The 27292-nt window shown below is 40.7% G+C and overlaps 2 protein-coding genes across 3 annotated transcripts in view; one reads left to right on the top strand and one right to left on the bottom strand.

The window, feature by feature from the left end:
- Positions 1-4465: 4465 nt before the first annotated feature.
- Positions 4466-15483, bottom strand: SPRING1 (SREBF pathway regulator in golgi 1). 2 transcript variants are annotated; one of them, XM_075262458.1, is made up of 6 exons: positions 15335-15483; positions 14539-14656; positions 13092-13248; positions 9280-9431; positions 8995-9108; positions 4466-5680 (listed from the first exon to the last, which is right to left on the bottom strand). In XM_075262458.1, exons 2-6 carry the CDS (start codon positions 14647-14649, stop codon positions 5597-5599), a joined length of 618 nt encoding a protein of 205 aa, XP_075118559.1. In that variant the 5' UTR covers positions 14650-14656; positions 15335-15483; the 3' UTR covers positions 4466-5596. The 2 variants fall into 2 exon arrangements, with proteins under 2 accessions (XP_075118559.1, XP_075118558.1); XM_075262457.1 differs by lacking the exon at positions 15335-15483 and having other exon boundaries at positions 14539-14880.
- Positions 15484-17117: 1634 nt separating this feature from the next.
- The window catches only part of RNFT2 (ring finger protein, transmembrane 2), a 43913-nt gene continuing 33738 nt past the window's right edge, over positions 17118-27292 (top strand). The window contains exons 1-4 of the mRNA XM_075273659.1: positions 17118-17330; positions 18878-19383; positions 21034-21110; positions 21871-21971. Of these exons, the coding sequence (XP_075129760.1) occupies positions 17257-17330; positions 18878-19383; positions 21034-21110; positions 21871-21971 (758 nt within the window). The 5' untranslated portion in view covers positions 17118-17256. The remainder of the gene's footprint in view (positions 17331-18877; positions 19384-21033; positions 21111-21870; positions 21972-27292) is intronic.

The raw sequence follows: 27292 nt of genomic DNA, 5'->3' as shown, positions 1-27292 counted from the left end.
AACCACTAATAGTGCCCTGTAGGGAGACATACTTCTGTGGCCACACACTTGATGACGCAATGCAGAGAAAATAAACTTTTTTTTATGAATATGTAAATTACTCTACAAATGCATTAAGGGAGGCCCGATTTTGCAGATTTGCCTCCAGACAGTTGTGACATAGGAAGAACCACTAAAAAAAAAAAAAATAAAAAAAATCCAACACAACTACAGGAGCGTCTCCGAGCTAGGATTTCAGAAGAGAGAGAAAACACCAGTTGTCTGTAGGTAAATCTGGCATTTCTGGCTCACCCTGATGCACTTACAGGTTGATTTGCACCTTCATAAAAAGATTATTTTCTCACCATTGCTTCATCTGTCTTTGGCCACAGATTTAGGTTTCTGCTCCTGTTAAAGGCCCTACACAGCACTATTAATGATTTGTAAGGCATTTTGGACATGACGAACTCTCAATGAGGGCTAAACATAGAAAAAAAAAAAATTTAAACTATATTATATTGGGGTATGTTGGAGCACATATATAAACACGTTCATGATATAAAGGAGTCTGTGTAAAATCATAAGGAACTCATTTTGCATATAGAGAAAACACCATTTTCTGCCTAAGAGTAAGGACACAGAGTAAGGTTTATGATGCTGGTTTTGAAGCCAAACCTACATGTGGATCATAAAGAGCAAGAACCTATATAAGACATGCAATGCATTCATAAAGTCTTCAAGCCATTTCACTTTTTTCACATTCTGTTGCTAAAATCAAAAAAATTCAAGTTCTCGCTCATTAATTTGCATTCAATACTTAATTATTGAGAATGTGAAAACAGAATTTCTGATTTATTTTTTTTCCAAATTTATTAAAAAGGAAAAACTAAAACTCTGCAGTGATATAAGTTTTCAGACTGATTGTTATAATTTGAAAGTTAGCTTTGGGGAACTCGAATTTCTTACGATCATCTTTGATGTGTTTCTACACCCTGACCCGTGGTATATTCAGGTCACTGGACAAAATTTGGAAAGACAAACCCCTATCTATGGAAGGTCTCACAGCAGAATGTCTATGAGAAAGCAAAAACCAAGCCATGAGTAGGAAAGAGCTGCCTATAAAGCTCAAAGACAGGATTGTGTGGAGACCCAAAATGTTTCCAAGCGCACAGAGTCTTCCATAAATCTTAAATGGAAGAAGTTTGAAACAACCAGGGCTCTTCCTAGAGCTGCCTGCTCCACTAAACTAAGTAATCGGGCAAGATGGGCCTTGGTAAGAGAAGTGACCAATAACCCAAACAATCTGTGTATAGATGGGAGAAACTTTCAGAAGAACCATCACTGCAGCAATCCACTAATCTGGGCTTTATGGAAGAATGGCCATAAAGAAGCCTTTCCTCAGTATGACACACATAAAGGCCTACCTGAAGTTTGCAAAAAAACAAAAAAAAAAAAAACACACCTAGCTTTGAGAAACAGGATTCTCTGGTCTGATGAAACAAACTTTTTGGACTCAATTCTAAGCGCCATGTCTAGAGGAAGCCAAACACTGCTCATCCTCTATCCAATACCATATCTACTGTGAAGCATGGTAGTGGCAACCTCATGCTGTGGTAATGTTTTTCAATGGCCAGGAGAGAGAGACTGGTCAGGGTTGAGGGAAAGCTGAATGATATTCCTAATGAAAATATGATTCAAAGAATTCTGGACTTCAGACTGGGCCTTTCAAAAGACACACAACCAAGATACCATAGGAGTGGCTTAGGGACAACTCTGAATGTCCCAGAGTGCCCCAGCAAGAGACCTGACTTGAACCCAATTGAACATTTGGATAGACCTAAAAATGGCTGTCCAGTGATGGCCCCCATCCAGCCTGACAGATCTTGAGAGCATGTGCAAATAACAATGGCAAAAAGTCCCCTAATCCAGGTGTGCAAACCTTGCGGCACCATACCTAGGAAGACTAGGGGTGTAATCACTACCAAATAGTGCTTCCAAACCCTAAGTAAATGGTGTGAATACTTATATTAATGCAATATTTAAGTTTTTCATTTTAAATAAATTGGTAAAGTTTTCTAACATTTGTTTTTCACTTTGTCAGAATGGGGTACTGAGTATGGAATGATGGGCAAAACTTGACTAAGAAAAATTAGCACAAGACTACAACATAGTAAAATGTGAATAAAGTGGAAGGTCCTGAAGAATTCCCCAAACACATTGTATGGCATTTCTCCTATTTTTGGCAATTCACTCCTGGTATTGGTGACAAAAACTGCATCAAAATACCTAAGTGTGTCCTAACCCTAAGGTTAAATTCATATGCGGCAGATTTATTGAAGAAATTTATCTTAATGCCCCATTTATTTGAGATAAACTTGTAGAAAAAAAAAAATTAACTGCAAAAACTCCACTTTAAATGTATGGAACTGGTTTTCAGTAAAAAAATTCTGCAACAAATCTGCTGCCTGAGAATATACCTGTAAAACGTCACAGCAGAACTTATTTATTTTATAAAGGTTGGGCGGGTTACAGGGGTGGATGGGAATAGCATATTTCATCTGATCTAACAATAGTTTTGCCTCACAAAAATCGGCTAAGGTCAGAGCTACAGAAAAATAAATTACATCCCTTTGGTAAAAGCTGCTTAATTTGCATTATTTTAATTTTCATATTAAAATACTACAACTTTTACTCATCATCACAAATACAGCAAAACAGCTACAGAACTTGGTGTGAAATATGGGTACATCCGCTCAGTCCATATTAAAGTAACACTTCCATTAAAACATTTGATTCTCTGGCTTGTTAGTAAGGTCTATGATGTAAATTGTAGTGAAGGTAATCTTATTACTGGTGAATAGGTGTACGAGATATCCACACCTTTGTCATCTCCAAGTGACACACAGTCTTATGTGTAGACGGGAATTCATTTGCTCCATCGTTCCTATGAGACTCACATTGAGTCTTTCATAGTACTAAAAATGGAGAAACTGATTTCCTGCTTATGCATAAGAATTTGGGGCAAATTTATTGACAGTATCTGGGTTTTAGGCAGTGCAAATTTAGACTAAAAGTCTTTAAAATGCACCAGATCTATCACAGTGGAACTGCTGGATTAAATAAATCTAGCACATTGATAAAATGTGTAGCCTAAGTCCGCACCTATGAGTTGGCTTACTTTCCAATATTTTTGGTGAACTGTGTCACATATTAAGTCCCATCCACATCCACTTTCTAATCAAGAGCCATTCCTTTTTGATAAGCACCATCCACCTCTCAAGTCCTGGGACCAGTCATAAAGAAGTGTTTAAACAGTTAATGAATGTGGTGGACAGCACGTAGGACAGTATTTTAGCACAAACTACAATAGAATTCTGGTGCCCCACTGTGTCAGTTACACTAGGTTGACACTAATGTGTCAATCGAGTTTCAATCTTTCCCAAGCGGACCCAAAAGATGGAAATCCTATCTACTTAAAAAGCGTTCCAGGCGGAAACCTGTGGACCCCATAGACTATAATGGGGTCCGCTGAAAACGTTGGAAAGAAAGGTCCTCCCTGCAGGACTCTCTCTGCAGGTTTTGTCTCATATGGAGAATCAAACGCTAGTGTGAACCTAGTATTACAGAATCTGATTGCTGGTCACACGAGTGACTGGATAACTCCCAAATACAGCCAAACATAATATTACCTTTACTACATTTTACATCTTCATGCACCTTTCTAACAGGCCAGAAAATAATGAGTGCTTCTTTAAAGAGGTTGGCCAGGTTAGGCAATATTTTCTAATTAGGCTGGGGGGGGGGGGGGAGAAACAAAAAACGAAAACAAAAAACACAACAACACACATACTAACCTGTCCCTGATGCTCCAGTGTCCTCGCAGGGCGGTTTGGTCCTGCGGGGGCGAGAGCTGGACCACAGAGGACAGGGGAGTATGGGTTTCTTTTATTTTTTAACCATCAGTGGCCTAATTAATAACATTTTAGCCTGGACAACCCCTTTAAGCTATGATTTGCATCCGTTTTGAAGACTCATTACTGATGAGTGAAGTCAATGTTGGTCAGTGCAGCAGAGGAGAAGACTATTCTGTGGCGGTCTAGCACTACATTGTAGTTTCCATTATAAATTTAAACCACCGAGCAGATGTCACCAGAGTCTTAAAGGTGTATTCTTATCTCAGCCTTCCATTGAAATCCCATCTGTGTCGGAGTAGCCTAGATTACAGAAGCAGATAAGATTGCTGTTTCTGTAATGCCATAGAAGTAAGCAGGAGATATGGAAACAACGTAGAACAGCCCATTATACAGTTTCCATATTACTAGCCACCTTAGACAGACAGGTATTCTTTTGACAGCCACGAAAAACTGAGATAGGAATATCCCTTTAACTATAACAAATATAACAAATTTGTTTTGCAATTTTTCATTTTAGCAGGAAACAACTTTTCAATTGTATAGGATTCATTATAATACTCTTACGGTAATTTATGCTTGAAACCGACATCAAAATACAGAGCGTGGCCAAAGTCTCATGAGAACGGATTGCAAGTCATGTGCTAGCTTGCGTCATAATGTGTTTGGGGTCCTGATAACTATACACAACACTATCTTCCTATAAAGATTTGGCCACATCATAAACTACAGAAAAAGAGAGCAAACATATCACCAGAAATTGTGTCCTACAAGGATTGGAGTTGCAATTATCATGATCAGTGAGTGTGGATTAGTGATGGAAGAGGACAGATGTGACAATTTTGCATTGCTAAACTCCACCAGCTGCCGTCAGCTCAAGCAGGAGATGAAGCTACTGTAGAAGGAATTGTGTAGGTAAAATTTAATTATGGGGCGTCTGTACTAGTGTGTAATAGTATGGGCTCGACCAATAGTCGGTAAGTCTGCATACATCACAACTAGGTGAAAGGAACCTTATAATAGCCTAATCTATGTGCAAGTATAATACTAAGCATCCACCCCCGTCATGAATTGTAATTCTGATAGTGGAATTTTACACTTTCCCTCAAATACTATTCTATGGCTTGTTTGTATCCTGCGGAGAACCGGTATTTTAACCAGACTAGTATCAGAAAGTATGGCCTTTACATTATTGCATATCGTCATAAAGACCCACAGTTTTCAGTTTATGGTATCATTTCCTACTCTACAAAACTGACCCATGACTTCCAAGTCAGTCTGTTTAAAACAGTTTTTCAAAGGACCAATTCTGCCATTTCTGTTGTCTGCAGTTAATACCCCTGGAGCCATTGCTGTGCTTTCAGCGTCATGTCGACACTGACGTAGAGTTAACACGGTTACCAAAATTACAGTTTCTCTGAATATGCCTCACAGTCTCCCTACGTGAGGTTTTCCTCAGTTCTGTAGATTATTTGCTGCACTTGGTGCATACCAGAACTAGAACATGAAGACAATATAATGTAACTAACATTTTGTTCTTCAGTTACAACTGTCCAACAAAACTGACTTTACTGTAGGAGTTACATTACAGCCTGCATATGTGATACCCGTAGTTTTGTGTAACTAAACACCGGATCTATGTTGTTGCATTGATATAGGTTATACCTAGCATTGAGTCTGCCACCAGGTAGTAATAACTAGCTTGCTTACATAGGGAGAAGTTCTGGCGGGTTTTCTCCATAGCAGAACTTGGCGACAGGATTCCTGTAGGTGTTTTCATGTTGTACACTCTTAAAGAAAGAAAAAAAAAATATAGCTGTAAGAATTACTAAATAGTACAAAACTATATTGCTAAAATCACAAGCGGAACTAGGAAGAGTGTTGAGTATATATTCCAGACACATATACATAGGTCACATGGCAGTGATTGTGAACATCCTACAAGAGAAGGGAGCTTTTAGTGACATTATAAAGAATGGAAAAACCAGAACAGTCTTACCCCAGTCATATGCACAGTAATGAAAATTCTCCTGGGTCAAAGCAGCTGGGAGGTGGGGAACTCAGGAATACTGCACCATAGCTGTGGGAGTCACCGATCCCAGTGATGACCCTAGAAGTCTGTCCCTTTACCCGCCCAAAAACAAAAAAAAAAAAAAACACACACACACACACACACACACACACACACACAACTTCTACCCTGACAACAGCAGTCCCCAAACTAGCCCTTCAGACAATGACCCTAACCAGCCCTATCCGGATATGCACTTCATTCCAAAATCATGGGACTTATGAGGGGATCTGTAGGCTAGGCAAAACAAGCAAACCAAAAAACAGATGCCAAATCAAAATAATGGATACCCCCTCCCTGGTATGGTGATTATTCTATGATAGGGAGATCGGTGATAAGATACTGTAAGTGCCAACAGCAGCAAGTCTTAGTGTAGCAGTTAGCCTTAGACAAGTAAACCCCTGCATGACCAGGGAGCAAACATATATAAGTCTCAAATGACCACGAGCACCCCAAGAACATTCTTACCTGAGCTGAAGGAAAAATCTAGCATGGAAGGACAGCCCAGCATTATCTCTCACCATACTATATGTCAGGGGTCTCAAACTCGCATGCATGCGACCCCCCGAACAATTTTGTGCGGCCCGCACAAGCCTAGGGACGCCGGATCTGCGTTGAATACATTGCGAGATGATTATATCCACTAGCGGCTAGTGGATATAATCATCTCGCAATGTATTCAACGCGGATCCGGCGTCCCTAGCGTGACTAGCCGCTACGTTCACATCGCGCCTACAGGTCTATTAGTGAAACTGCAGAGCGCGGCGGGGGAGCGTTGGATGGTGAGTATAAGTGTTTTTTTGTGTGTTAAAGAGGACCTTTCACCATTTTGCCCACAGGCAGTTCTATATACTGCCGGAAAGCTGACAGTGCGCTGAATTCAGCACACTGTCGGCTTTCCCGATGTGGGCCCAGTGTGAAGAGCTTACGGTCCCGGTACCGCAGCTCTTCTATGGTCAGAAGGGAGTTTCTGCCACTCAGTCAGAGACGTCCTTCTTCACAGCACAGCCAATCGCGCTGTACTGTGAGAGCCGGGAGGAACGCCCCCAGTACTCGTCCATAGATGAGGGTAAATATAGGGTGACTCCTACAACTGTGGTGGAGTATCCCTGCGTTCCCCACCTCCCAGCTTCTTTCACTCAGGAGAACTTTTGTTACTGTATATAGGACTGGGATCACACTTTTCTGGTTACACATTCTCTGATCATACTGCGTGTCAGGCGGCACACTGTACTCTCCTGTTGTGTTTATGGCATTCACTTATTTTTTTGTGTCTGAGTTGAGCTGGGATTCAATCTCTGCTTTTGGTGTTTTTAAAAGTTTTATTTTAGCTTTTGCAGGCTTAGTAATAATCTAGTGGCCACATTTGGGTTGTGGCAATACTCCTTTGGGAAACTAGATTTGTGGTAATCCTTTATATTTGCCGTACAATAGGAGGAAGCTATAAATCACACATTCAAGTGAACCATTATCCCATATTTAACAGGAGATCATTTTCACTAATTGCAAACATTTGGCAAGAATTGTATGAGCAACATCTATTATGTCAGGGCATAGAAGGCACCTATTAAAATGCCATCTGTGTGCGCCTAACACTGGACAGTCACAGTCCCAGGCTTACTGGCCAGCAGTATTCCACATTCACTTCTCATTACCACTGTTGGTTGGTAATGTAATTGTCTCTTCAGGAAGCAGCAGAAAATTTCCATGGAAATAACATTTTTTGTAGTATTCTTTAATGGAGGGCCAATTTTATTTTAAGTGCATGCATTTGAGGTAGGTCCATACATGAAGAGTATCTCAGGAAGGAGCAGCTCTTTCTCTAGAGGATAGAAATTATCTAGTAAAATCACTACTTTTAATGGGGACTGAATAATGTCAGTGAACGCAACTGCACAGAAACCCTGCTGAGATGTTGGGGGTTAAGGAAATCCCATACCACATATGCACATCCATTCAGCAAAGCCAGGCCTCCTTGGGGCACCATATTAATTGAAGTCACTAAGACGACAAGGCATGGTGAGCCCTACTGATATCTATATCATCGTACAGCAATTTTACTGACTTCATTATTCAATGGTTCAAAGAAACCAACACATTTCGAAGTCATACATGGAACAGAAAGAGAAATGTGATGCTACAGTTGAAATTGGCCATATAGGATTTAAAGGGGTTACCATGTTTTGTTTCGTTAAAAAAAAAAAAAAAAACACGAACCTGTTACCATCTCCACCCACACTGTTCTTTACATCCTTTAAACGGCTGGCACTTCACCAATTCTGGCACAAATATTTTTTTTTCTGTCATCCACACAGTTCCCAACCAATCAATGCAGTTGGTTTCGATGTATGTTATAATTAAAGGGGTTGTCCCATTAATAAGACATCCTCAAATCCCATGTCTCCTTCTTTGAATGGAACACAAAGGCGCTTGCATTACTGGGTCAAGTAGGTGGTGTCAGTAGTGAGAAGGTAAGGAGGGGGGGTTGTACAATCATAAGCAGATCGTGTCAGAACTCAGAATCACACCCACCTGTCTGCTCCTCCCCAAGACTGCCCACTTGTCAGTACAGAGCCTACTAAGCATATCAGGCACCAAAACTGCAATGTCTCTGAGGCTAGGTTCACATCTGTGCATGGATCTCTGTTGAATGACGGAGAGCTGGACCACTAAAACAGCAGTTCTTGCAGACCCCATAGACTGTGAATGGAGTGCAAGGAAAATGATCCCAGAAGGAAGGTGTTTCTTAGAATAACCAAGGACGTAGTGCCCGCTGTCGCAGTGCTGTCTCTCTGTAGCTCCTAGCTGGTGTGTGTTAACAGCGTCAAAATTGTGATGCCAATTTGACGTCATGTGACCTCTGCAGCCAAATCACTGGACACATATATAGTGACATTCACCTACATCTGCAGGATCTATGCACAAGGTTTTCTGCATACGCACACTGAGGCTCATCTGAGGAAAGGTTTCTGAGTCAACCCTGATCATTTTCACTATATCAATAAAATCACATTTCAGTATAAAGTCCCTTACCTGTGATGAAGTCCGGCATTTAGCTAAGCATAGCTCAAAGTGGTCCTCTACCGCCATGAACAAATTCTGGAATCCCACTGCAGCTCTTTTCAGAAAACGTTCCAACATATGTTGCTGAGTAATGGAGAAAACAAATAACATTTTTAAACTCAGAAATTATTACAAATATTAAAGTGATTAGTCACAATATTATAAACATGTTTTGTATATCTGATGTATAATTTCAAATATTCATATCAATATAGAATGACAGAATATATAATACAAAGTAATATGAAACCAGACCTTATTGGGTTGTAAGCAGCAAGACACACAGTACTCGTAGACACTGCAGCATCCATTGGGGAGACAGCTCTCACAGTTATATTGTTTAGTACTAGCCACATTGATATTGCAGCATCCATTTGCAAGCAGCTCTTTACGTTCACATACATAACCTGCCAAAAACAGATACAAACACATAAACAAGAGAAATGTTTTATACCTATACCTATAATATTATGAATGTGAAAGTTTGGATGTTTAGATGTTTGTATGTTTGTTAGTCAATCACGCAAAAACAGCTGAACCAGTTTGTAACCTCAATTAAAGAGGACCTTTCATCAGATTGGGCACATGCAGTTTTATATACTGCTGGAAAGCTGACAGTGCACTGAATTCAGCGCACTGTCGGCTTTCCCGATCTGTGCACGGTGTAAAGCGCCATCAGTCCCGGGACCGTAGCGCTTTAGTGTCAGAAGGGCGTTTCTGACAGCCAGGAACGTCCTTCTGCCTCGCGGTGCCTATCGCGCTGTACTGTGGAGCGGGGAGGAACGCCCCCTCCCTCTGCTCACACAGCTTGTCCATAGACGAGTATTATCAGGAGAGGGAGGGGGTGTTCCTCCCCGCTCCACAGTACAGCGCGATAGGCGCCGCGAGGCAGAAGGACGTTCCTGGCTAAGTGTCAGAAACACCCTTCTGACTGTAAAGTGCTACGGTACCGGGACCGATAGCGGTTTACCTGGGGCACAGATCGGGAAAGCCGACAGTGCGCTGAATTCAGCGCACTGTCAGCTTTCCTGCAGTATATAAAACTGCATGTGCCCGATCTGATGAAAGGTCCTCTTTAACACATAGGCTACTTTTTATCCTGGTAAATGACATGGCTTCACGACATTTATGAATTTATATACATACTATATACACTACTCTTATCTCAGATTGTGAGAAAGCCAGGGCTGTTATCTCTGATGTGTAAACACTCAGCTAACCCTCAGTCCATTGTATTCAAGCATTTGCATATTATCTGATCAGCTCCAGGCAACATGCTGATAGACTGGATGGGAAAACACCTTTAATCCAAACTGGCAGTTTGCCAATTTTAAACATGCCAGGAAAAAGAAAATCTACAACAACGAAAGATATGAAGGTAGTCGAAGTCAATAGAGCTTTTCTCAAGCGGAGCTGAGGGGGATCATCGATGTCAACAACACACTCCTATAGTGTCCAAGTGAGCTGCTGAGATGCCGGAACAATCACAGTCACGGTGTGAGTAACTAGTTCAGCGGCAGGCCAGCCTGAGAGCTGCCGAAATGCCGGACCATGCGGATCATTGACGCTAACAACACGCTCATTATATGTCTTCCCAGCGAACTGCTCAGATGCCAGAACAAACACAGGCACAGCGAGAGGAACAAGTTCAGTAGCAGGAAAGGTTAAGAGCTGCTGAAACGCCAGAGCAGGCAAACCATCGACAGCAGCAATTTGCTGAATATAGGCGGATCATCAATGCCAACAACACGCAGACGAAGTAGCGGGCAGAGGCTAGTACCTATATATAATAAAATATCTGGAGCACGAATTACAGTAAAGATTAGAGAAAGCATTTCAGATTTCACCCAAGTTACTTGCATGCATTAAAGGAGTAAAGAAGAGATGCACAAAACATATACATAAAATCTCATTTACTGAACATTCTGCCCTTCAATTATCTTACTACACTTTGACAAAAGAAAAAGTTTCTAAACCGCCATTATGTCACTTGAAAATATTACTGCCAGAAAGTTTTTTCACTAGCTAAGTGTTTCAACAAAGTTCTCCCAAGACTGCAGTTACATACAGAGATAACAGAGGCACTGACCAAGGAGCTAGGGCCTGAAACAGGGCTCTGCAGCTAAATGCAATTTGACAGACTACTCCATTAAAGGGGTTGTGCCATCAAGGACATTTACTCCCTATCCAAGGACGGGCAAAAGTGTCCTTCAGCAATCTGACACTAATCCCTTCTTATCACAGTCATGAGGGAACCAGCAGTCAGACCTCCAGCTATCTGACACTTATTTCCATCCTGTGGCTAGCGAATAAGTGTCTTTAAAGTGGTATTCCCATCTCAAGGATCCTATCCATACTGGTAGCTTATGTAAATGGAAGACTTTTCCTAAATATATTGCTTTAGTAATGCTGCTTTGTTTTCCTGCCATGTGAAATAACTCCTTCCATTGTTTATGCCTCGTTAGACTTGTGTGATAAGACAGGACAGATATCACTCACTGCTCTCACTGTCATTTATACAGCTCTGTCTTTCAGCTAATAGCAGTTTGCTGATAAAGCACTGTCTGTTATCTTTCTATGTAAACACACAGATAACAACATGTGCATATTATCTGATCTGCATTTATATTAGATTTCTAGTAATCATAATACATAATGTGATACTTCATAGCGTCCTCTTCAGCAAGCTGGGAGGTGGTGGTGGGGGGAGGGAAATATAGTAAGTGAAAAGAAGAGACAGCAGGCAAAACTGCTGAAACAGAGATGAGAAAAACCCTTTAAAAGCTCAGCCCATTAAAGGAGCAGTCAGTCAGCTCTTCACAATGCACGTAGCTGCTGACCCCTGGTAAAGTCCCCCATGCCTCCTTCTTGTGAATGGAGCACCAGTGAACTTGCTTAACTGGCACTCTACTGTATTTACTGCTATAGGGTTGCCAACATATATATGTACTGGCGCTCCATTCACAGGAAGGAGGCATGGCAGACTTGTGGTCTCCCATTCAGCTGAATGCTGAGAAACTCAGCGGCAAACCCCCAGTAATCTGATATTTATCCTCTACCCTGTGGATAAGCAATAAGAGTAGCCTTTTACTGTCAGTAAAGAATACAGGTACTTTTGTCACAAAGACATCAAAGCTGCAAGGCAACAATGCTAACCACTGAGCCACCACTATGCTCAGTGGTAACTAGTACTACTTTAAAATGGCTCCCGGATTGCAGCTCTAGATGCTACAGATTCTGAAATACTGTCTTTGGATTCCTCTCGTTAGCCTCAGTTTCTGCTCCCTGCCTTCCCTATATCTAGGAACATGCAGGAACCAGTCTACTAAGACACAGCACAGGACATATACTGTGCACCTAGAAATGGTGCACATATTTCTCATTGCAACAGGGATCTTTAAAACTGCAACATGTGGAGGAATTCTGGCCCATTCTTCTTTGCAGAATTGTTCAGACACATTGGAGGGTTTTCGAGCATGAACGGCCTGCTTAAGTCATGTTACTGCATTTCAATTGGATTTAAGTCCTGACATTGACTACAAAACCTTTCATTTTGTTAGTTTTTTATTCAGAGGCGGACTTGCGGATTATTGCCCTGCTGCACAACCCAAGACAGTTGAACTTAAGGTCACAAACAGATGGATCGAACATTCTCTTCCAGAATTTTCTAGTAAGAGAGCTGAATTCATGTTTCCATCATTTACAGCAAGTCCAAGACCATCACACTACCACTACTTTTGTTTCGTCATCCCACAGAATATTTTCCCAAAAATCTCAGTGTGATTATCAATGTTTTTTTCTTTTGTTTGTTCTTTTTTTGGGGTGGAGGGGCAATTATTTTTTCACATAGGGCCAGGCTGTTTGCCCTTAAAAAAATGAAATGATTTCGAAACTGCATTTTGTATTCACTCAGGTTACTGACTGATATTCATATTTGTTTGTTACTCTGAAATATTTAAGTGTGACAAATGCGCAAAAACAAAAAATCTGCAAGGGTTAAATACTTTTCAATAGCACTAATATTTACATTGACACACAAAAATGTGTGTGTGCGCGTGTTTACTTACCTAGATCATCTGTAATAAGGAGTTTTCCTTGCACAGAGTTGCGACACTGGTTACTGAGCCTGCTGCTGTTTCCAAGGTTAAACTGAATTTTCCATTGAATGTTTTGTTCTTGATCTCTGGTCTGAAGAAGCGTTCTGTCTCTGAGGGTCTTCTCTTCCTGATGGCGGCATAAAACATTACACAGTATATTACAATCAGCTAAACTGAGAAGTGCTCAGCTCATATCTAGTTAGGTGTAGATACAAATTTCTGCTTCCCATTTACTCACCATCATTCCAGCACAGTCCTCTATTAGCAAAACCAGCTCCTATTCTGGAGTGCAACCATCTATTATTTAACCACCCATTTATTTGTATGAACCTAGTGCTCTGCTCTTAAATAACTCTTGTATTGATCTGCCAGCTCAAAGTGAATTCAGTTTCTTGAGTATTTCTCCAGAAGACTGAATTTAAAATGTGTAGGAGCCTGAATGGTGTCTCTACAGGCTTTATTATGACCCCTTAGACCAGTTTACTATGCGAGGACACGATTAGACTTGCAGGTTTTTTCAGGTTGAACAGGAAGTTCCTGTGTCTTGATGTAAAATTTGTAATAGCCTCAGCAAACTTTTCCTGCCCTGGGATCCTCAGGAATTGTACAACCTCTGTATATACTTTTGCTTCTTTAAAGTTCACTTGTATCACTGTTATTTACATGTAGCGACTTTGTAAACTACAGTTACCATGATTCATCTCTCTGCTTTGTGTACCCCTCCCTTCTCCACTGCAATGAAATCACAGGTAATAAATCCCCCCACATCTGAGGTCACATGATGTTGTGATGTTTCATTTGCAAGCTCACTCCCGCCAAGAACCCCCCCCCCCCCCCCCAAATCCCATGAGCAGTGAACATAGAAAGTAAGAGCAGACAGATGAATCATAGAAAATGTAGGGGTTTTTTTTGTTTGTTTTCTTACAGATTCACTGCATGTCAATAACAGTGATACAAGGAATCTCAAGTAAAATAAAGCCAAGAAATGAGCGAGCATGTACTTGCAGATAATTTTTGGAAGCTGGATAACCCCTTTAACACCTATTTGGCCAAGGCACTGTCCCACAAGAGTGGGATCTTAGTTATGTAGTTTGGTTTAAGGTTTCAATATCTGGGACTTTACTGGGCCTGCATTATGGTGGTGGTGGTGAGTGAGTATTGGATATGAACTATCAGATCTGGTCTGAATATTGATAATAGTATTATGGGACTGGAGCCTGAATAATGTGGTCATGGTTCTGGTTTTCAGAGTCGAACAATTTTGGGATTTGGTCTACATTAAATTAAAGGGGTTATCTAGGATTTATAGCCTCACAGACAAATCTATTACAACTCCCACTCTGATAAACCTCATCCTGTCCCTAAAAATGTTGTCACTTTACCAAGGAAAAAAAAAAAGCACAAGACACATACTCACCTGTTTGAAGGTGCTGGTGAGAAAATAGATGAGGGATAGACCAAACACAATGCCGAGTACCCATCTCTTACGCAGGATCCTCCTCCACACCATAGATAACAACTGGACCATTCCCAATCTACTTGGATATGACAGATGAGGAAGGTCAGCCTGCAGCACCTGTAGGATATCTACTATGCTCACTGTATATAGTCAGCCTGTAGTGTCTATAGTATATATACTACCTGTATTGTATACAGTCAGCTGGTAGCGTCTATAGTATATTACCCCCACTATATATATATATATTACCCTACCTGTATACAGTCAGCCAATAGCACCTAAAGTATATAATATCCACACTATACATAGTCCACCTGCATTACCTATAGTATAAATACTACCCTCACTCCATAGTCAGACATATACACACTATATGCAGTTTGTCTGCAGTGCCTATAGTACACACACTACCCATAAACAACCTACAATCCCAAGAGTATACATACCATATAAACTGTGTAGTCAGTCTGCAGTGCCTATAGCATATATACTAATATAAATATATATAGTCAGCCTACAGCACATATAGTATATACCCTATCACGGTATACAGTAAGCCTGCATCGCCAATAGTATGTATACCCTCACTATATATAGTGCTAGCAGTCTATACAAAGCTGACCCCTGTTATCACACTCCCAAGTGAAGTGTAAGCTCCCTACACAAACCATAGTAACACAAGCACATAGAAGGCAAGGGACCACCATTGTTATACAGTGAAGGAAACCATTGCAGAGCTATTAGCCTCACTAACCTATCACTATTATGTGCTAAGTCTTTGTCTCGTCCAGCAATGGGCACAGGTTTGCGCACGGTGAATGAATGACGCCTGCGCACTGCACATTCAGGTCCGAGTCTAACCTCCCTATGTACGCTGCACAAACCATATGAGTGTTATGGTTAATTGTAAGACCCCGGAAGTGGTCCACGTAGCGGTTCTACTTCCTGCGCAAGCGCCAAGTTCCTATGGTGACAAGTGTGAAGCGCTGGCCTTATGGTCACATGATCTACTGTGCTGACCCGGAAGTCAATGATAGTTTACACCCGGCTTTCTGCCCATTGAGGTGACGTCAGCGGCTGTGTACCGCCCAGGACCAGGTGAGAGGATGAAGGATGCTGTGTACATGTCTAGTGTGCCAGGGTGTGATAGGAATGACGGGGCCACCTATACAGGCTATTGTGATAGGCTGACTGACTGCTGCATGGTGTAGGCTCTCATGAGCTCCAAGTAGCCCACACATGTGTCATTATTATTATTGTTGCTTATATTCTCGTCATATATAGGGGCCTAGCTGATTCTCCACCAGTGATTGCTTACTACCTTATGTAGACTTGTCTATTGTGAAACCTTTATCATTAATGCAGTGTTCACATTGCGCCTTGACCTGTCCACTATGATTCCACCTAAATCCCTGGAAAAACTGTATAGGGACGGCTTGTCAGCAGTCAGTGTAAGAACCCATTCATTTCAATGGATTTTTAAAGCAAACTGCCAGTATCCATATGCCGCCCCCTATGCAGTATTTCCAGTGATTTAGGTGGAATCATGGTGGATAGTTCAAGGCACAAGTGTGAACGCCGCATCATCAGTCTACTGCCTGAGCTATATACATACAGAATGGCGGAGGTGATGGCTGCCAGTGCAGGAACAGAGGGAGGATGCAGATTAGTAGCCTGGACAATCCCTTTAATTGTATCTTTATGCTATATGTGGGTCTTATATCAGGATGACTTAGAACACAGCAGTCATATGCTTATAGCTGTATATTCTCTCTCCTGATCTGAAGTTACTTGCAGTCCAAAGGATAGGGGGCTAATTGTGGATCTCTGGGGGTTTAGCTGCTGGAACCTCCATCAATCATGAGAACTGGAGTGTTTTGTGAATAAGCTTTGAATGCAGCTGCTGGTTGGATTGTGCGCACTGCCAAATCTAGCCAAAAGACAGCATTTGACTTTCTCTGGAGGTCCCATTGAAATAAATGGAGAAATGTGTGTTCTTCTACCAGCTGCTACATTCAAAATCTGTACATTACCCCCACCTTAATGAGTGAGACCTGCTGGATGGCATATAGTTGTGTCCAAGTGGCAATATAATCGCCATTTGACCCTACGGGGGCCCTGCCTAGAAGCCCTGTTTTAAAGCTAACCCAAAAGCAAACAAATAACCTCATTCAGTGAAATAAACAATGTTGTAATGTTTATTGAAGAACTAAGAGACACCTACATATCTGCTATTGCTTTCTTATGCTAAGGAAAACCCTCTTTAGACTAAGGCTCCACGTGGTGGGCTGCAGCAAAAAGGTGTTGTGGGAAAAACAGGGGCGGCACTGCATGGCTTTTTTTCCCACAGCACTTTTCACAGGAAGTCCACAGAGATTTCCTCCATGGACTTTCTGCTCCTATTAAACTTATAGGGAAAGCACCAGCAGTTTTGGAAAACACAGTGTGTTTATTAGAATCCTATCCACCTTGCAGTGACAGTAAAATACTGTGTTTTGTTTCCACAGCTTTTCCGCCACGAAAAAACAGCGGACAATATATTTTAAGAGCCCCATTTTTGAGGGGTCTCTGAAGTCAACCATCATAGTGAACTATATCAAGCTCACCGATGTGCTCAAGACCTGTCAGCAAAAAGAGTGCTGCCTGATCACTGACTCCATAGACGATACACTTTAAATGTATTGTTTGAAGGTCCTGAGGACAATGCAGAGAAGACACAGCAGCCTGACGGACAACCCTCCTCCAGAAAGGTAAAATATAAGGAAACATGAAAGAGTCTATTTTACTGTGATAAGAAAAAGTTTGGACACATAGATAGACACATGAGAAGTTGTGTATGATGGGATTATGAGTGCTGTCACCTATACTGATTTCTACTACATGCACTGTATTTTTATTAACTATGTGGCTGATAGAAAGGGGAGCCAAAGAGGCAAGGTTCTCAGTAGAATCACTTTTTTATAGCCATTGAGTATACCAGCATCCAACATATAAGAAGTATTTTAAAATATATCAATCCCAGGAAAGCAGTTACTGTATCACATAGATGCTTGTTCTCGGACATAATTGACTTGTATAGGTAATTGGGGCTGGGGCTGTGGAAGAGACAATTGTTCCTATTTAAAGAGTCCAAAAAGACATTTAATTCTTCCACTGTGCCCTGCTACATTATGATGATGTCATCTATATGATGTCACTAAAATTGGACATTCCTGATCAACGACTTGGTCAGGAAAATTTGTCTCTCCCACAGCCCTACGAACAAAAGGCCTTTCTTCCCAGTCCTGTCAGTGTGCTTTGGGGGCAGTCTGGTGCGTTGCGCATATCCTGGGTATGATATACAGTTTGGTGATTGGGCTGTTATTCCAGTTCCAGCCATGTAAATGGATAATGTAAGTGGTGATACATAGGGAATACTTGTTCAATTACCTCCTAGTCTTGTGACCCTAATCATTTGTGATGATTAGCCAAAGAGATATATAAGTAGATGGTCTTTACCCCATTCTGACATCCCCCCACGTCATGTTAAGGGGCATCATCCTATTTGGTCTGTGTGACAGCTTTATTGTCTATATCCTTTGTATTTGTTGTACTTTGAAGTTGGGTCTGAAATCCATATGTTACAATTGAGACAAAAGTAGTGGCGGACGGATACCTGGAGCAATTAGCCCAAAATATGTGTTATATACTGTTTTTTAGGAGTTAATGTTTTCAGGTGTTTCCTTCTTTTGTGTAATATATGTATTTTTATATATTGTCACTGGTATTGTCAGTGTTTTGTACATATGTAGTCCACCAGCATTTATATTGAGATTTGCCCAAAGATAGATAGGTTTGACTGAAATAAAATTCACATATGAAATTGTAAATGCTGCATGAGTGCTGTGTTCCATCTTTCTTTATTCTCATGGTCTATGTACAGATATGTACTTCCTTAACTTGCCTTTTAGTTACAGGATGACCAGCTTTTCAATGCAGCATGATGTTGTTACATTCTCTCACAAGATACATAGCTTATATGTGACTGAGTGACCTCCCAGTGGTTGTTTTGTGCATTGCAGATTCTCAAGGATTTTTATAGCATGTTGTCAAATGGTATTGAAATGGTTTATTAGAAAGCGGTTCCTTAACAAGGGTGTGGATAGACATATCCCAATGGGTAAAATGGAGAGAATCCTGTAGGAGAGCGCAGCATATACACATGCAAATTCTTGGTAATAAAGTTTATATTGTTTGATCTATGATAACAAACAGGAGTTGAATCTCACTTCTTATTTTTTTTATCGCACTTCTTTAGGAGTCGGGGTCAGAACCTTAGCGCTGATACAAATATGGATGATGGAGTGTTTAATGGATTGAAACAAGACACTCCTTCCTCTCAGCATCTGTTCTCCAGTTTAGCTGGTCTCCAACCTGGTCCCATCACTGTACAGTCTGGTTTAGTTCTGGGCTCTACGCCAGGAGGAGCTGATGTTTTCATCCAGATGCCACCTCCACTTAGAGAAGAAGCCAGTGGTCGCTCCGAAACTAGTACTTATTCTCACCATCACCATCATCATCCTCACCACAGGCAGCAGCCACAGCCACCAGCTCACCATCAGCAGCATCATTTTCAGCATTCACATTCTAGGCCTTCACTGCTGCATGCAGCCACAACCGAACGTCACAGGGAGGAGAACAATGAGGAAGCGGGCACCCCAGCACCAGCCCTGTCTGAGCTCCGTGCCATTGTTTCCTGGTTACAGAAGGGACTTCCATTTATTCTTATTTTACTTGCTAAAGTTTGCTTCCAGCATAAACTTGGTGAGTTACAGTTCTCTATTACTGCATATTGCCTCTCTATATATCTTTTTCCTATTTAGGTTCTTTTACAGTGTAATGCCAGTAACATTACTTAATTTATATGCTGCTGAATCTACCAAGATAACATAATCTCATAATGTATAAAATTCTAATATTACAGCCAAGAGCTGCTTGTGTCTATGCTAAGCAACACTCTTGAAGTATTACGTATTTGCACTGTGGCTCCTATTATAATCAATGTCTTTGCGAAAGAGGTGTCCACACTAGATATGGGAGATTGAAAGGGAAGAAGACTCACTTTAACTCCTTTTCTAAAGTTTTAAGAGGTTCGTAGTACGTCATAAGCAGGTATGTGCTGTAATATTAGAAGCAGTCAGGGTAAATTGGCAACTAAGATTTTTTTTTTTTTAATCATTTCAAGACCAACATCTTCTAATGTCTGTATGTCTATATCATAATATAGCCCTAAGGACTACTTATTTCCAAGGGTGAAGTTTTTGAAATTCTTTTTACTTTGACTAAATATTTTTTGGGGTTAACAGATGGACTTTAATGTGGTATCATAACATAACCGATTTTCTTTTGGAAGCCCATTATGAGTTTTCCAAAAAGCAGTGCTTGTCACTTTAGGGGACTCAGGCTGACGTAGTAACTGTCCGATCTCTTTCATTTGCGAGTCTTAGGGTAAGTTCACACGGGGCGGGGGGGGGGGGGGGTGGTAAGGTGGATTTTGCCACTGAGAGTGACGCAGGGAGCCACGTCACTCTCGGGTCAAAATCCGCCTGCCACGACTGTCGCAGCTTCCCATAGTCGCGTCTTTCCCCTCCGGAGTAGGCTCAGATGAACGGGCCAACTCCGGAGGTAGCTGCCGCAAGGCGGACGCTGCAGCTCCATGAGCCGTGGAATCCGCCTGAAGTAAGGGCAGCTCGCTTCTTTTTTTTTCATGAACGGCACCAAGCCGCTCACGGAGAAAAGTAGCCTGGCGGTCTCCATAGACCATCATTGTGAGGGGGTGGATTATGACATGGATTACTTGCCATAATCCGCCCCCTCTATGCCCTTGTGAACAGGCCCTTATGCAGTACAATCTGCCATTAAAGAGGGTCATGTTCATTTATGTTGCTGCTGCATGAATTTTAGGCCATAGCAACATAAATAGCACATAAAGAAACAGAATTTGGTTAAGCAACAGACTTCATAATTATGTAAAATGTGATTAAAGAAACTAAAAATAAAAACCAAACCCGAGAAAGAAACAACTGATGTAAATCATGGATGTTGGCACAATTCTGTGACGATTCCACTACAATTCTCCCTGACTGTAATACAGGACAGTGTGTCTTTTGCGTCCCCTGTCTTAGAGTTTTTAACCTCACAGGCATGTAACTCCTTTGGCAATACATTGGCAGGAATATTGTTAAAGATCTGCCGCTGTGTTACGCAAAGATTCTCATGAAAATGTCCATTCTGCTTCATCTTTCCAATCAGTATTAGATTTTCATCTATAGTTGCTGCTTATTCATAATTTAAGACTTCACCAGATTAATAAACTAAAAAAAATTCTAAATTACTTTGAGAACAATTTTTTTGTGAGATTTTCTTGTAATGCATATTGGTGATGCAGTAACGCTGTATTCTATCCACTTCCAGGGATTGCTGTGTGCATCGGGATGGCCACTACTTTTGCTTACGCTAATTCCTCTGTCAAACACCAGGTGTCTCTAAAGGTACGGATATCTGCTGGGATAAAGCATTGCCTTCTGGGCTCCCAGTGAATAGAATAGACTTATAGTAGTGTATGGTTGAGTACAGTCAAAATCTTTGGCATTAACAGAACTAACTTATGCCAGATTAATAAGCTGTGACCCATTTGTTCTAATGAATGAGAGACAGGCTTCCAGGTGTCAGAACCCATTCTTGGCCTATATTAAGGATAGGCTGACAATGTGTAAGGTTGTGAATTCAGTGCACAGTTTTGTCGGTGTCTGCCCAAGCTGTACAGATATTGCAATGATGCTAACCTGTGAGGCCAGTCTCTCTGACCTAACGGCACCAATATGTCTGCAACTGAGGCAATTACCAGCACTCATATTCTTAGAGGACATGAAAGGTTCTCTTTAAGTATAATTCAAACACGCCATAGCTTTACCAATGTGTAATATTTTTTTTAACTTGGGAACAAAGTGTGAAAAATAATCCTTTAAGACATTCTTTGGCAAATGCTGTCATACCATTAAAGTTTTCAGAATATACTGACTAACAGGGTACATATAACCTGAACATCAGGTTGTGTACACTAGAGGCTCATACACTTAGAAGTTTGAACAGTTATAGAAATCCTTTAAACATTGTGTACTGTATCATACTCTATTTATACCCTGGCTGTATCAACACATCTGGCAGCTCTACCAAAACTGAGTTTTGTTGTTTTGCAAAACCTGTAATGCTATTCAATTCTAAAGGTTATTCTTTTCTGTTCTCCTTCAGGAGAAGCGATCTGTCTTGACCGTATTTTGGATTGTGGCGTTCTTGATGGGGAATACTCTGTACCTACTTTATAGCTTCCAGTCGCAGCAGCTGTACTATAGGTGGGTTTAACTGTTTCTTTTCCATGACTGAATTGCAATCAATTTATATAAAACATTTCTGAGGTTTTCTTACTTTGTGGTAGCTGGCTTTGTTTTTGGCAAAAAAAAAAAAAAAAAACACTCCTAGATAGAAATGTTGGATTGCTGCAAAACTCAGCATGTGGGTGTGTAAAGGATTACAGGTGTCTTGCCATAAAATGGTGTAAAAACTGCTTCTTCTGTTTCCCTATGAAAAAAAGCTCTCGGAGGCTACTTGATGGGAGATCATTGACTGCCTGACATTTTGATCTAAAAAGTGAGAAATAAAAAAAATGAGCTTAACAGTGCATCAGATGAAAATGTCTGAGCTATTAAAATATCCCACTATGTATTCCATATAGTGAGCGCTTAAATTTTGGCAGTGCCAGAATTTGCCTTTACTTGCTCTCCACCCCCACTCAGAAAAAAAAAAAAAATTGAGTAAAACCATGATCAAAAAGATGAATATACATTATAATGGTTCCATTAAAAACAACAGTTTGACCTGTGAAAAAAACCTTTGCACACTCCATACAAAATTAGAAAAAAAAAGTATATCTAACGTAATTTTTTTTTCACTTTTTAAGTAGTATACTATAACAAAGACATATATTAATATATATAAATTTGGATTCCCCATCATACTGACCTGCGTAAGTTAAAATAACTTGTCATATTACTGCACAATGAATATCATGAAAATGCAAATAAGGGCGGGTTCACACCAGCGCTTGTTCTCCGCTTTGCAGGTTTCCGTTTCCTGCCCGAGAAGCTTGACAGGAGACGGAAACTGGCAGGCAGTTTTCAAACCCATTCATTTGAATGGGATTGCAAAGTGTCCACCCATGAGCGGCCGTGAGCGTCTTCTGGTCTCTGCGGCAAAACCGTCTTTTTTTTTTTTTAACCCGGACACAAAGTCGGACATGCAGGACTTTGTGTCCGGTTAAAAAAAAAAAAAGGTTTTGCTGGGGAGACCAGAAGACGCTCATGGGCGGACACTGAATGCCGGGTTTCCACCTGTCGGCAGATGACGGAAACCCACAAAGCGGAGATCAGGTGCTGGTGTGAAACCGCCCTAACAATGGCGTAACTTTTTCTACAGCATTATATGGTACATTAAGGCGTACTATTAAAAAAATACAACAAAACAAGCCCCCATGTGGAGATGTCGACTGAGGAAAAATAGTCATGGCCCTTGGAAGGAGAAGATGATAAAAAACAAACGAAAAGTCAAAAATTGGCCGTTGTGTAGGGGATTATAGTCAAAGAACCAGACTAATAAAGAGGACAATAGGCTAGTTTGAGATGTGATCTATTTGTGTTGCACCTTCATCGCCAACCTGCACACAACTTACATACCTCTTTCACATCCATATGGATCTGAGAGCATTGTACTGAATTTCAGATCTGTTGTAGATTTCCTTCATACTTGTCTCAGATCTGCACTCATAGGCAGTTCATCAGATCCAAAATGCACCTTGTAGTGGCCTTTGATTGGAAACAGAACATACCTTTGTGGTCACAAACCAATGAAACAATGCAGAGATATTCATTATTTTAGGGGTATACAAATCATCCTGCAAATCCACTAAGGGCGTGTTCAGTTAGCCAAATTTTCATATAGAGAGCCGCAAGATTTCTCTCAAATCGGACACTTTTGGTTACCCATAATTAACATTTTCATTCTTTGCTTGTGTCATGGCAAATGGGATCTGCCTCCAATGCACTTGCAGCCTGAATCTCATATCCATAAAGCGATTATTACCTCTGCATTGCTCCATCAGTTTGTGGCCATAAAGGCATCCCACCCTTATTAAAGACCCCTACACACCATCGTTGTTGGCTTTGGAGACTCCCTTTAACCCCTTAAGGACCAGGCCATTTTTTGGTTTCGCATTTTCGTTTTTCCCTCCTCACATTTCAAGAGCCATAACTTTTTCATTTTTCAGTTCACAGAGTCACATGATGGCTTATTGTTTGCGGGACAAATTGTACTTTGTAATGGCATCATTCAATATGCTGTGCAATGTACTGGGAAGCTGGAAAAAAATTCAGAATGAGGCGCCATTGGAGAAAAAATGCATTTGCGCCATTTTCTTATGGGTTTAATTTTTACAGCATTCACTGTTTGGTACAAATGACATGTTACCTGTGTTCTACGTGTCAGTACAAACGCGGTGATACCAAATTTATATAGTATTTGAAATTTTTTGATACTTTTAAAAAAATGATAAACTTTGCAAAATAGAAAAAAAAATTTGTGTCATCATGTTCTAACACCTGTAACTTTTTCATATTTCCATGTATGGAGCTGGTTGTGGTGTCTTTTTATGCGGGACAAGATGACGTTTCTATTGATACCATTTGGGGAAAGATCCGATGGTTTGATCACTTTTTATTCAATTTTTTATAGGAGGCAAAGTGTTGAAAAAAACGCTTTTTGGCTGTTTTTATTTTTTTTGCCGCTACGTTGTTCGCAGTACGGGATAAATGTTTTAATATTCTAATAGTTCAGGCATTTTGGAGCGCAGGGATACCTAATATGTTTATGTTTAATGTTCTTTAATTACTTTTATAGCTGATCTAGGGAAAGGGGGGTGATTTGAACTTTTATATTTTTTTTATTTTTTTAATACTTTTAAAAACTTTTTTTTTTCTTCTGTTACATTTATGATCAGACCCCTTAGGTACCTTGAAACCTAGGGAGTCTGATCGCTCATACTATTCACTGCAATACTACAGTACTGCAGTGAATAGGAAAATCCCAGCACTTCTATTAGACGATGCCTCTGGCATCGTCTAATAGATCTCGGGCAGAGACAAGCCTGGAAGCCTTCAATAGGCTTCCGGCTGTCATAGCAACCGATCACCGCCCTCTTGTGACGTTCAGGAGGGCGGCGATCGGCAAAACATGGCGGCGCCCATGCCGCCGGCGCCGTTTACACACTGCGGTCACGTTTGACCGCAGTGTGTAAAGGGTTAACAGCAGCGATCGGCTCGGGCACCGACCGCTGCTGTTAGTGGCAGGTCCTGGCTGTATTATACAGCCGGCATCTGCCGTGTATGGAGCGAGCTCAGCGTGTGAGCTCGCTCCATACATCCCCATGCGACCCATGACGTACAGTTACGTCAAGGGTCGCTAAGGGGTTAACAACTTTTGGTGAAAACTTTTTAGGCTATTTCTGCAGTAGGAAATATCTGCAATGTCTAAATATGGTCATATAAAGTAAATACATATTTTTAAAATCTTCAATCTGCTGATGAATACTGCTAGATACAATTTTTTTAAAATTTTTCTTTCAATGTTTTATTTAATTTCTCACTTTTTATATTTTAGGTTGTTACTTTGCCATGTGTGGCATGTGAGTATTTTAAGTTTTGTTTTCCTTTTCTTTCTTTTTATTATTATTATTATTATTATAATTATTATTATTAGGGCTAATTCACACGGAGTTACATGAATTCCACGTGTACACATTCCATTGCGGCATTTCGCTCCGGATTAGGTGCAAATGTATGGGCCGGAATCCGCGACAAGATAGGGCAGCTCACTTCTTTTTTCTGCTACTACCTAGTGGAAAAAAGAACCGAGCGGCTCCCATTTAAGTCAATGGGAGCCATTTTTGGCAGCGGATTTTGAGGCGGATTCCATGTGAACTAGCCCTTATTGCTTTAGTTATTATTTATTTCATTTTCTCATTACTTTTGTTTTTCTTTCCGTTTTGCAAACTTATCAAGCACATGTCCTAGATAGAGTGAAGAATGAGCTGAGAGTCAAAGATCATTAGAGTAAGAGTAAGAACATGGCTGTCACATCAGGGTGGACGGATTGTTTAGTGCTCAGTGAAGGTCATTTCTCTACCATTGCTATCTTGTAATTGGGACAAAGTGTCAAGACGCTCGCTCTGGGAGCTCACTTGGTTTGTTCAAAGCAAAGTCAGTGACAGCGTAGTGATTATTCTTTGTCCGCTCTGGTTTTATAATAGTAAACTGTATAGAAACTTTAAGTGGTCAGAGAAACCTGCAGCTACATGAGATCACTTCTGAACCACTTCATATTCTGAAAAATAATTCCAGCAAAAACAGAGTGGTTACATTATATAGCTGACACTATAAACTGTGCAATAACCTTTATTGTAAAGTGGTTGTCAATGTTCAAGTTTTTCTTCTTAAAAGTGGCCAGTGCAGTCTGAAATCAGAAAAAAAAGAAAACTGTGTCATTGTTCCAGGTCCCCTGTTAGGTTTTGTTTACCTGGCTGCAATGGTGACACAAGCTGTGACCCCTGCAGCCAATTAACAACCTCAAAAGTCACATTTTGTAGTCGGTTTCTGACCCCCTGTAGTCAGTCACTTGACCTCTGAGGCCAGTGATTGGCTGGAGCATTCAAACATGTGATCAAGGCTCGCCCAGTTTAATAAGAGTAACAGTGCAGGAATCGGTATGCTAATAATAATTCTTTTTGGAATGCCTTTGATCACAGCAAAATAATAATCCAAGTTGCTGACGTACATTAGTGGAACGTGTGGCTGTCAGAATACAGGAAAACTTAAAAAAAAAAAAAAAGGGGGAATTATGCATGTTACTTGGTTAATTATTGCAATTTTAGATTTTATCTGTGAAAGGAGCCTTGTGACACTTGACTCCACGTCCTTAAGCCTGGTTTACATCTGCGCCCGGGGAACCCCTGAACAGAAACCTAATCTGCATTTAAAAAAAACGTTACCTAAGGAAACCCACGGACTCCATAGACTATAATGGGGTCCATGTGGTTTCCGCACAAAAAATGCGGAGAGAAAAGTGCTGCTTGCAAGACTTTTCTATCCGCATTTTTTCATGTGGGGAGGGGAACGTAATGGCCTGAACGCAGATGTGAACCAGGCCTTAGCTTCATTGGTTGAAATATCCATCAGCTTCCTAAGTCTGAAGTCATGGCTGTAAGGCTAGTGTATTGCCTTACCACTGTGCCATAAAACACATGGGGTGGATCTTGTCTGTTTCTCAATGACAAATGTCAGAAAAACAATAATCACATAAATAAAATAATAATTAATAAAGATCACCACTGATATGAGCTTGCCTGATCTGTAGCTAGGCAGTGTTATGTCCCCCTCACCACTATGGAATAAATGCACGTCTTAACATGAGCATGTCTTTAACAGTTTCATGGAAATGGCTAAAAGATATTTAAAGTATATGATCATTTCCAGAGAAAGAAAATATACTTAAAACAGCTAAACATGGGATTCTAATGAAAAGAAAGTGATACTTGTGTCTCACCAGTTCCTACCTCCCCAATTCTGAT

This window comes from Leptodactylus fuscus, chromosome 1, assembly GCF_031893055.1.
Source record: "Leptodactylus fuscus isolate aLepFus1 chromosome 1, aLepFus1.hap2, whole genome shotgun sequence".
NCBI lineage: Eukaryota > Metazoa > Chordata > Amphibia > Anura > Leptodactylidae > Leptodactylus > Leptodactylus fuscus.
The sequence above is the reverse complement of the archived record's forward strand: the minus strand, read 5'-3'. Positions and strand labels throughout refer to the sequence as shown.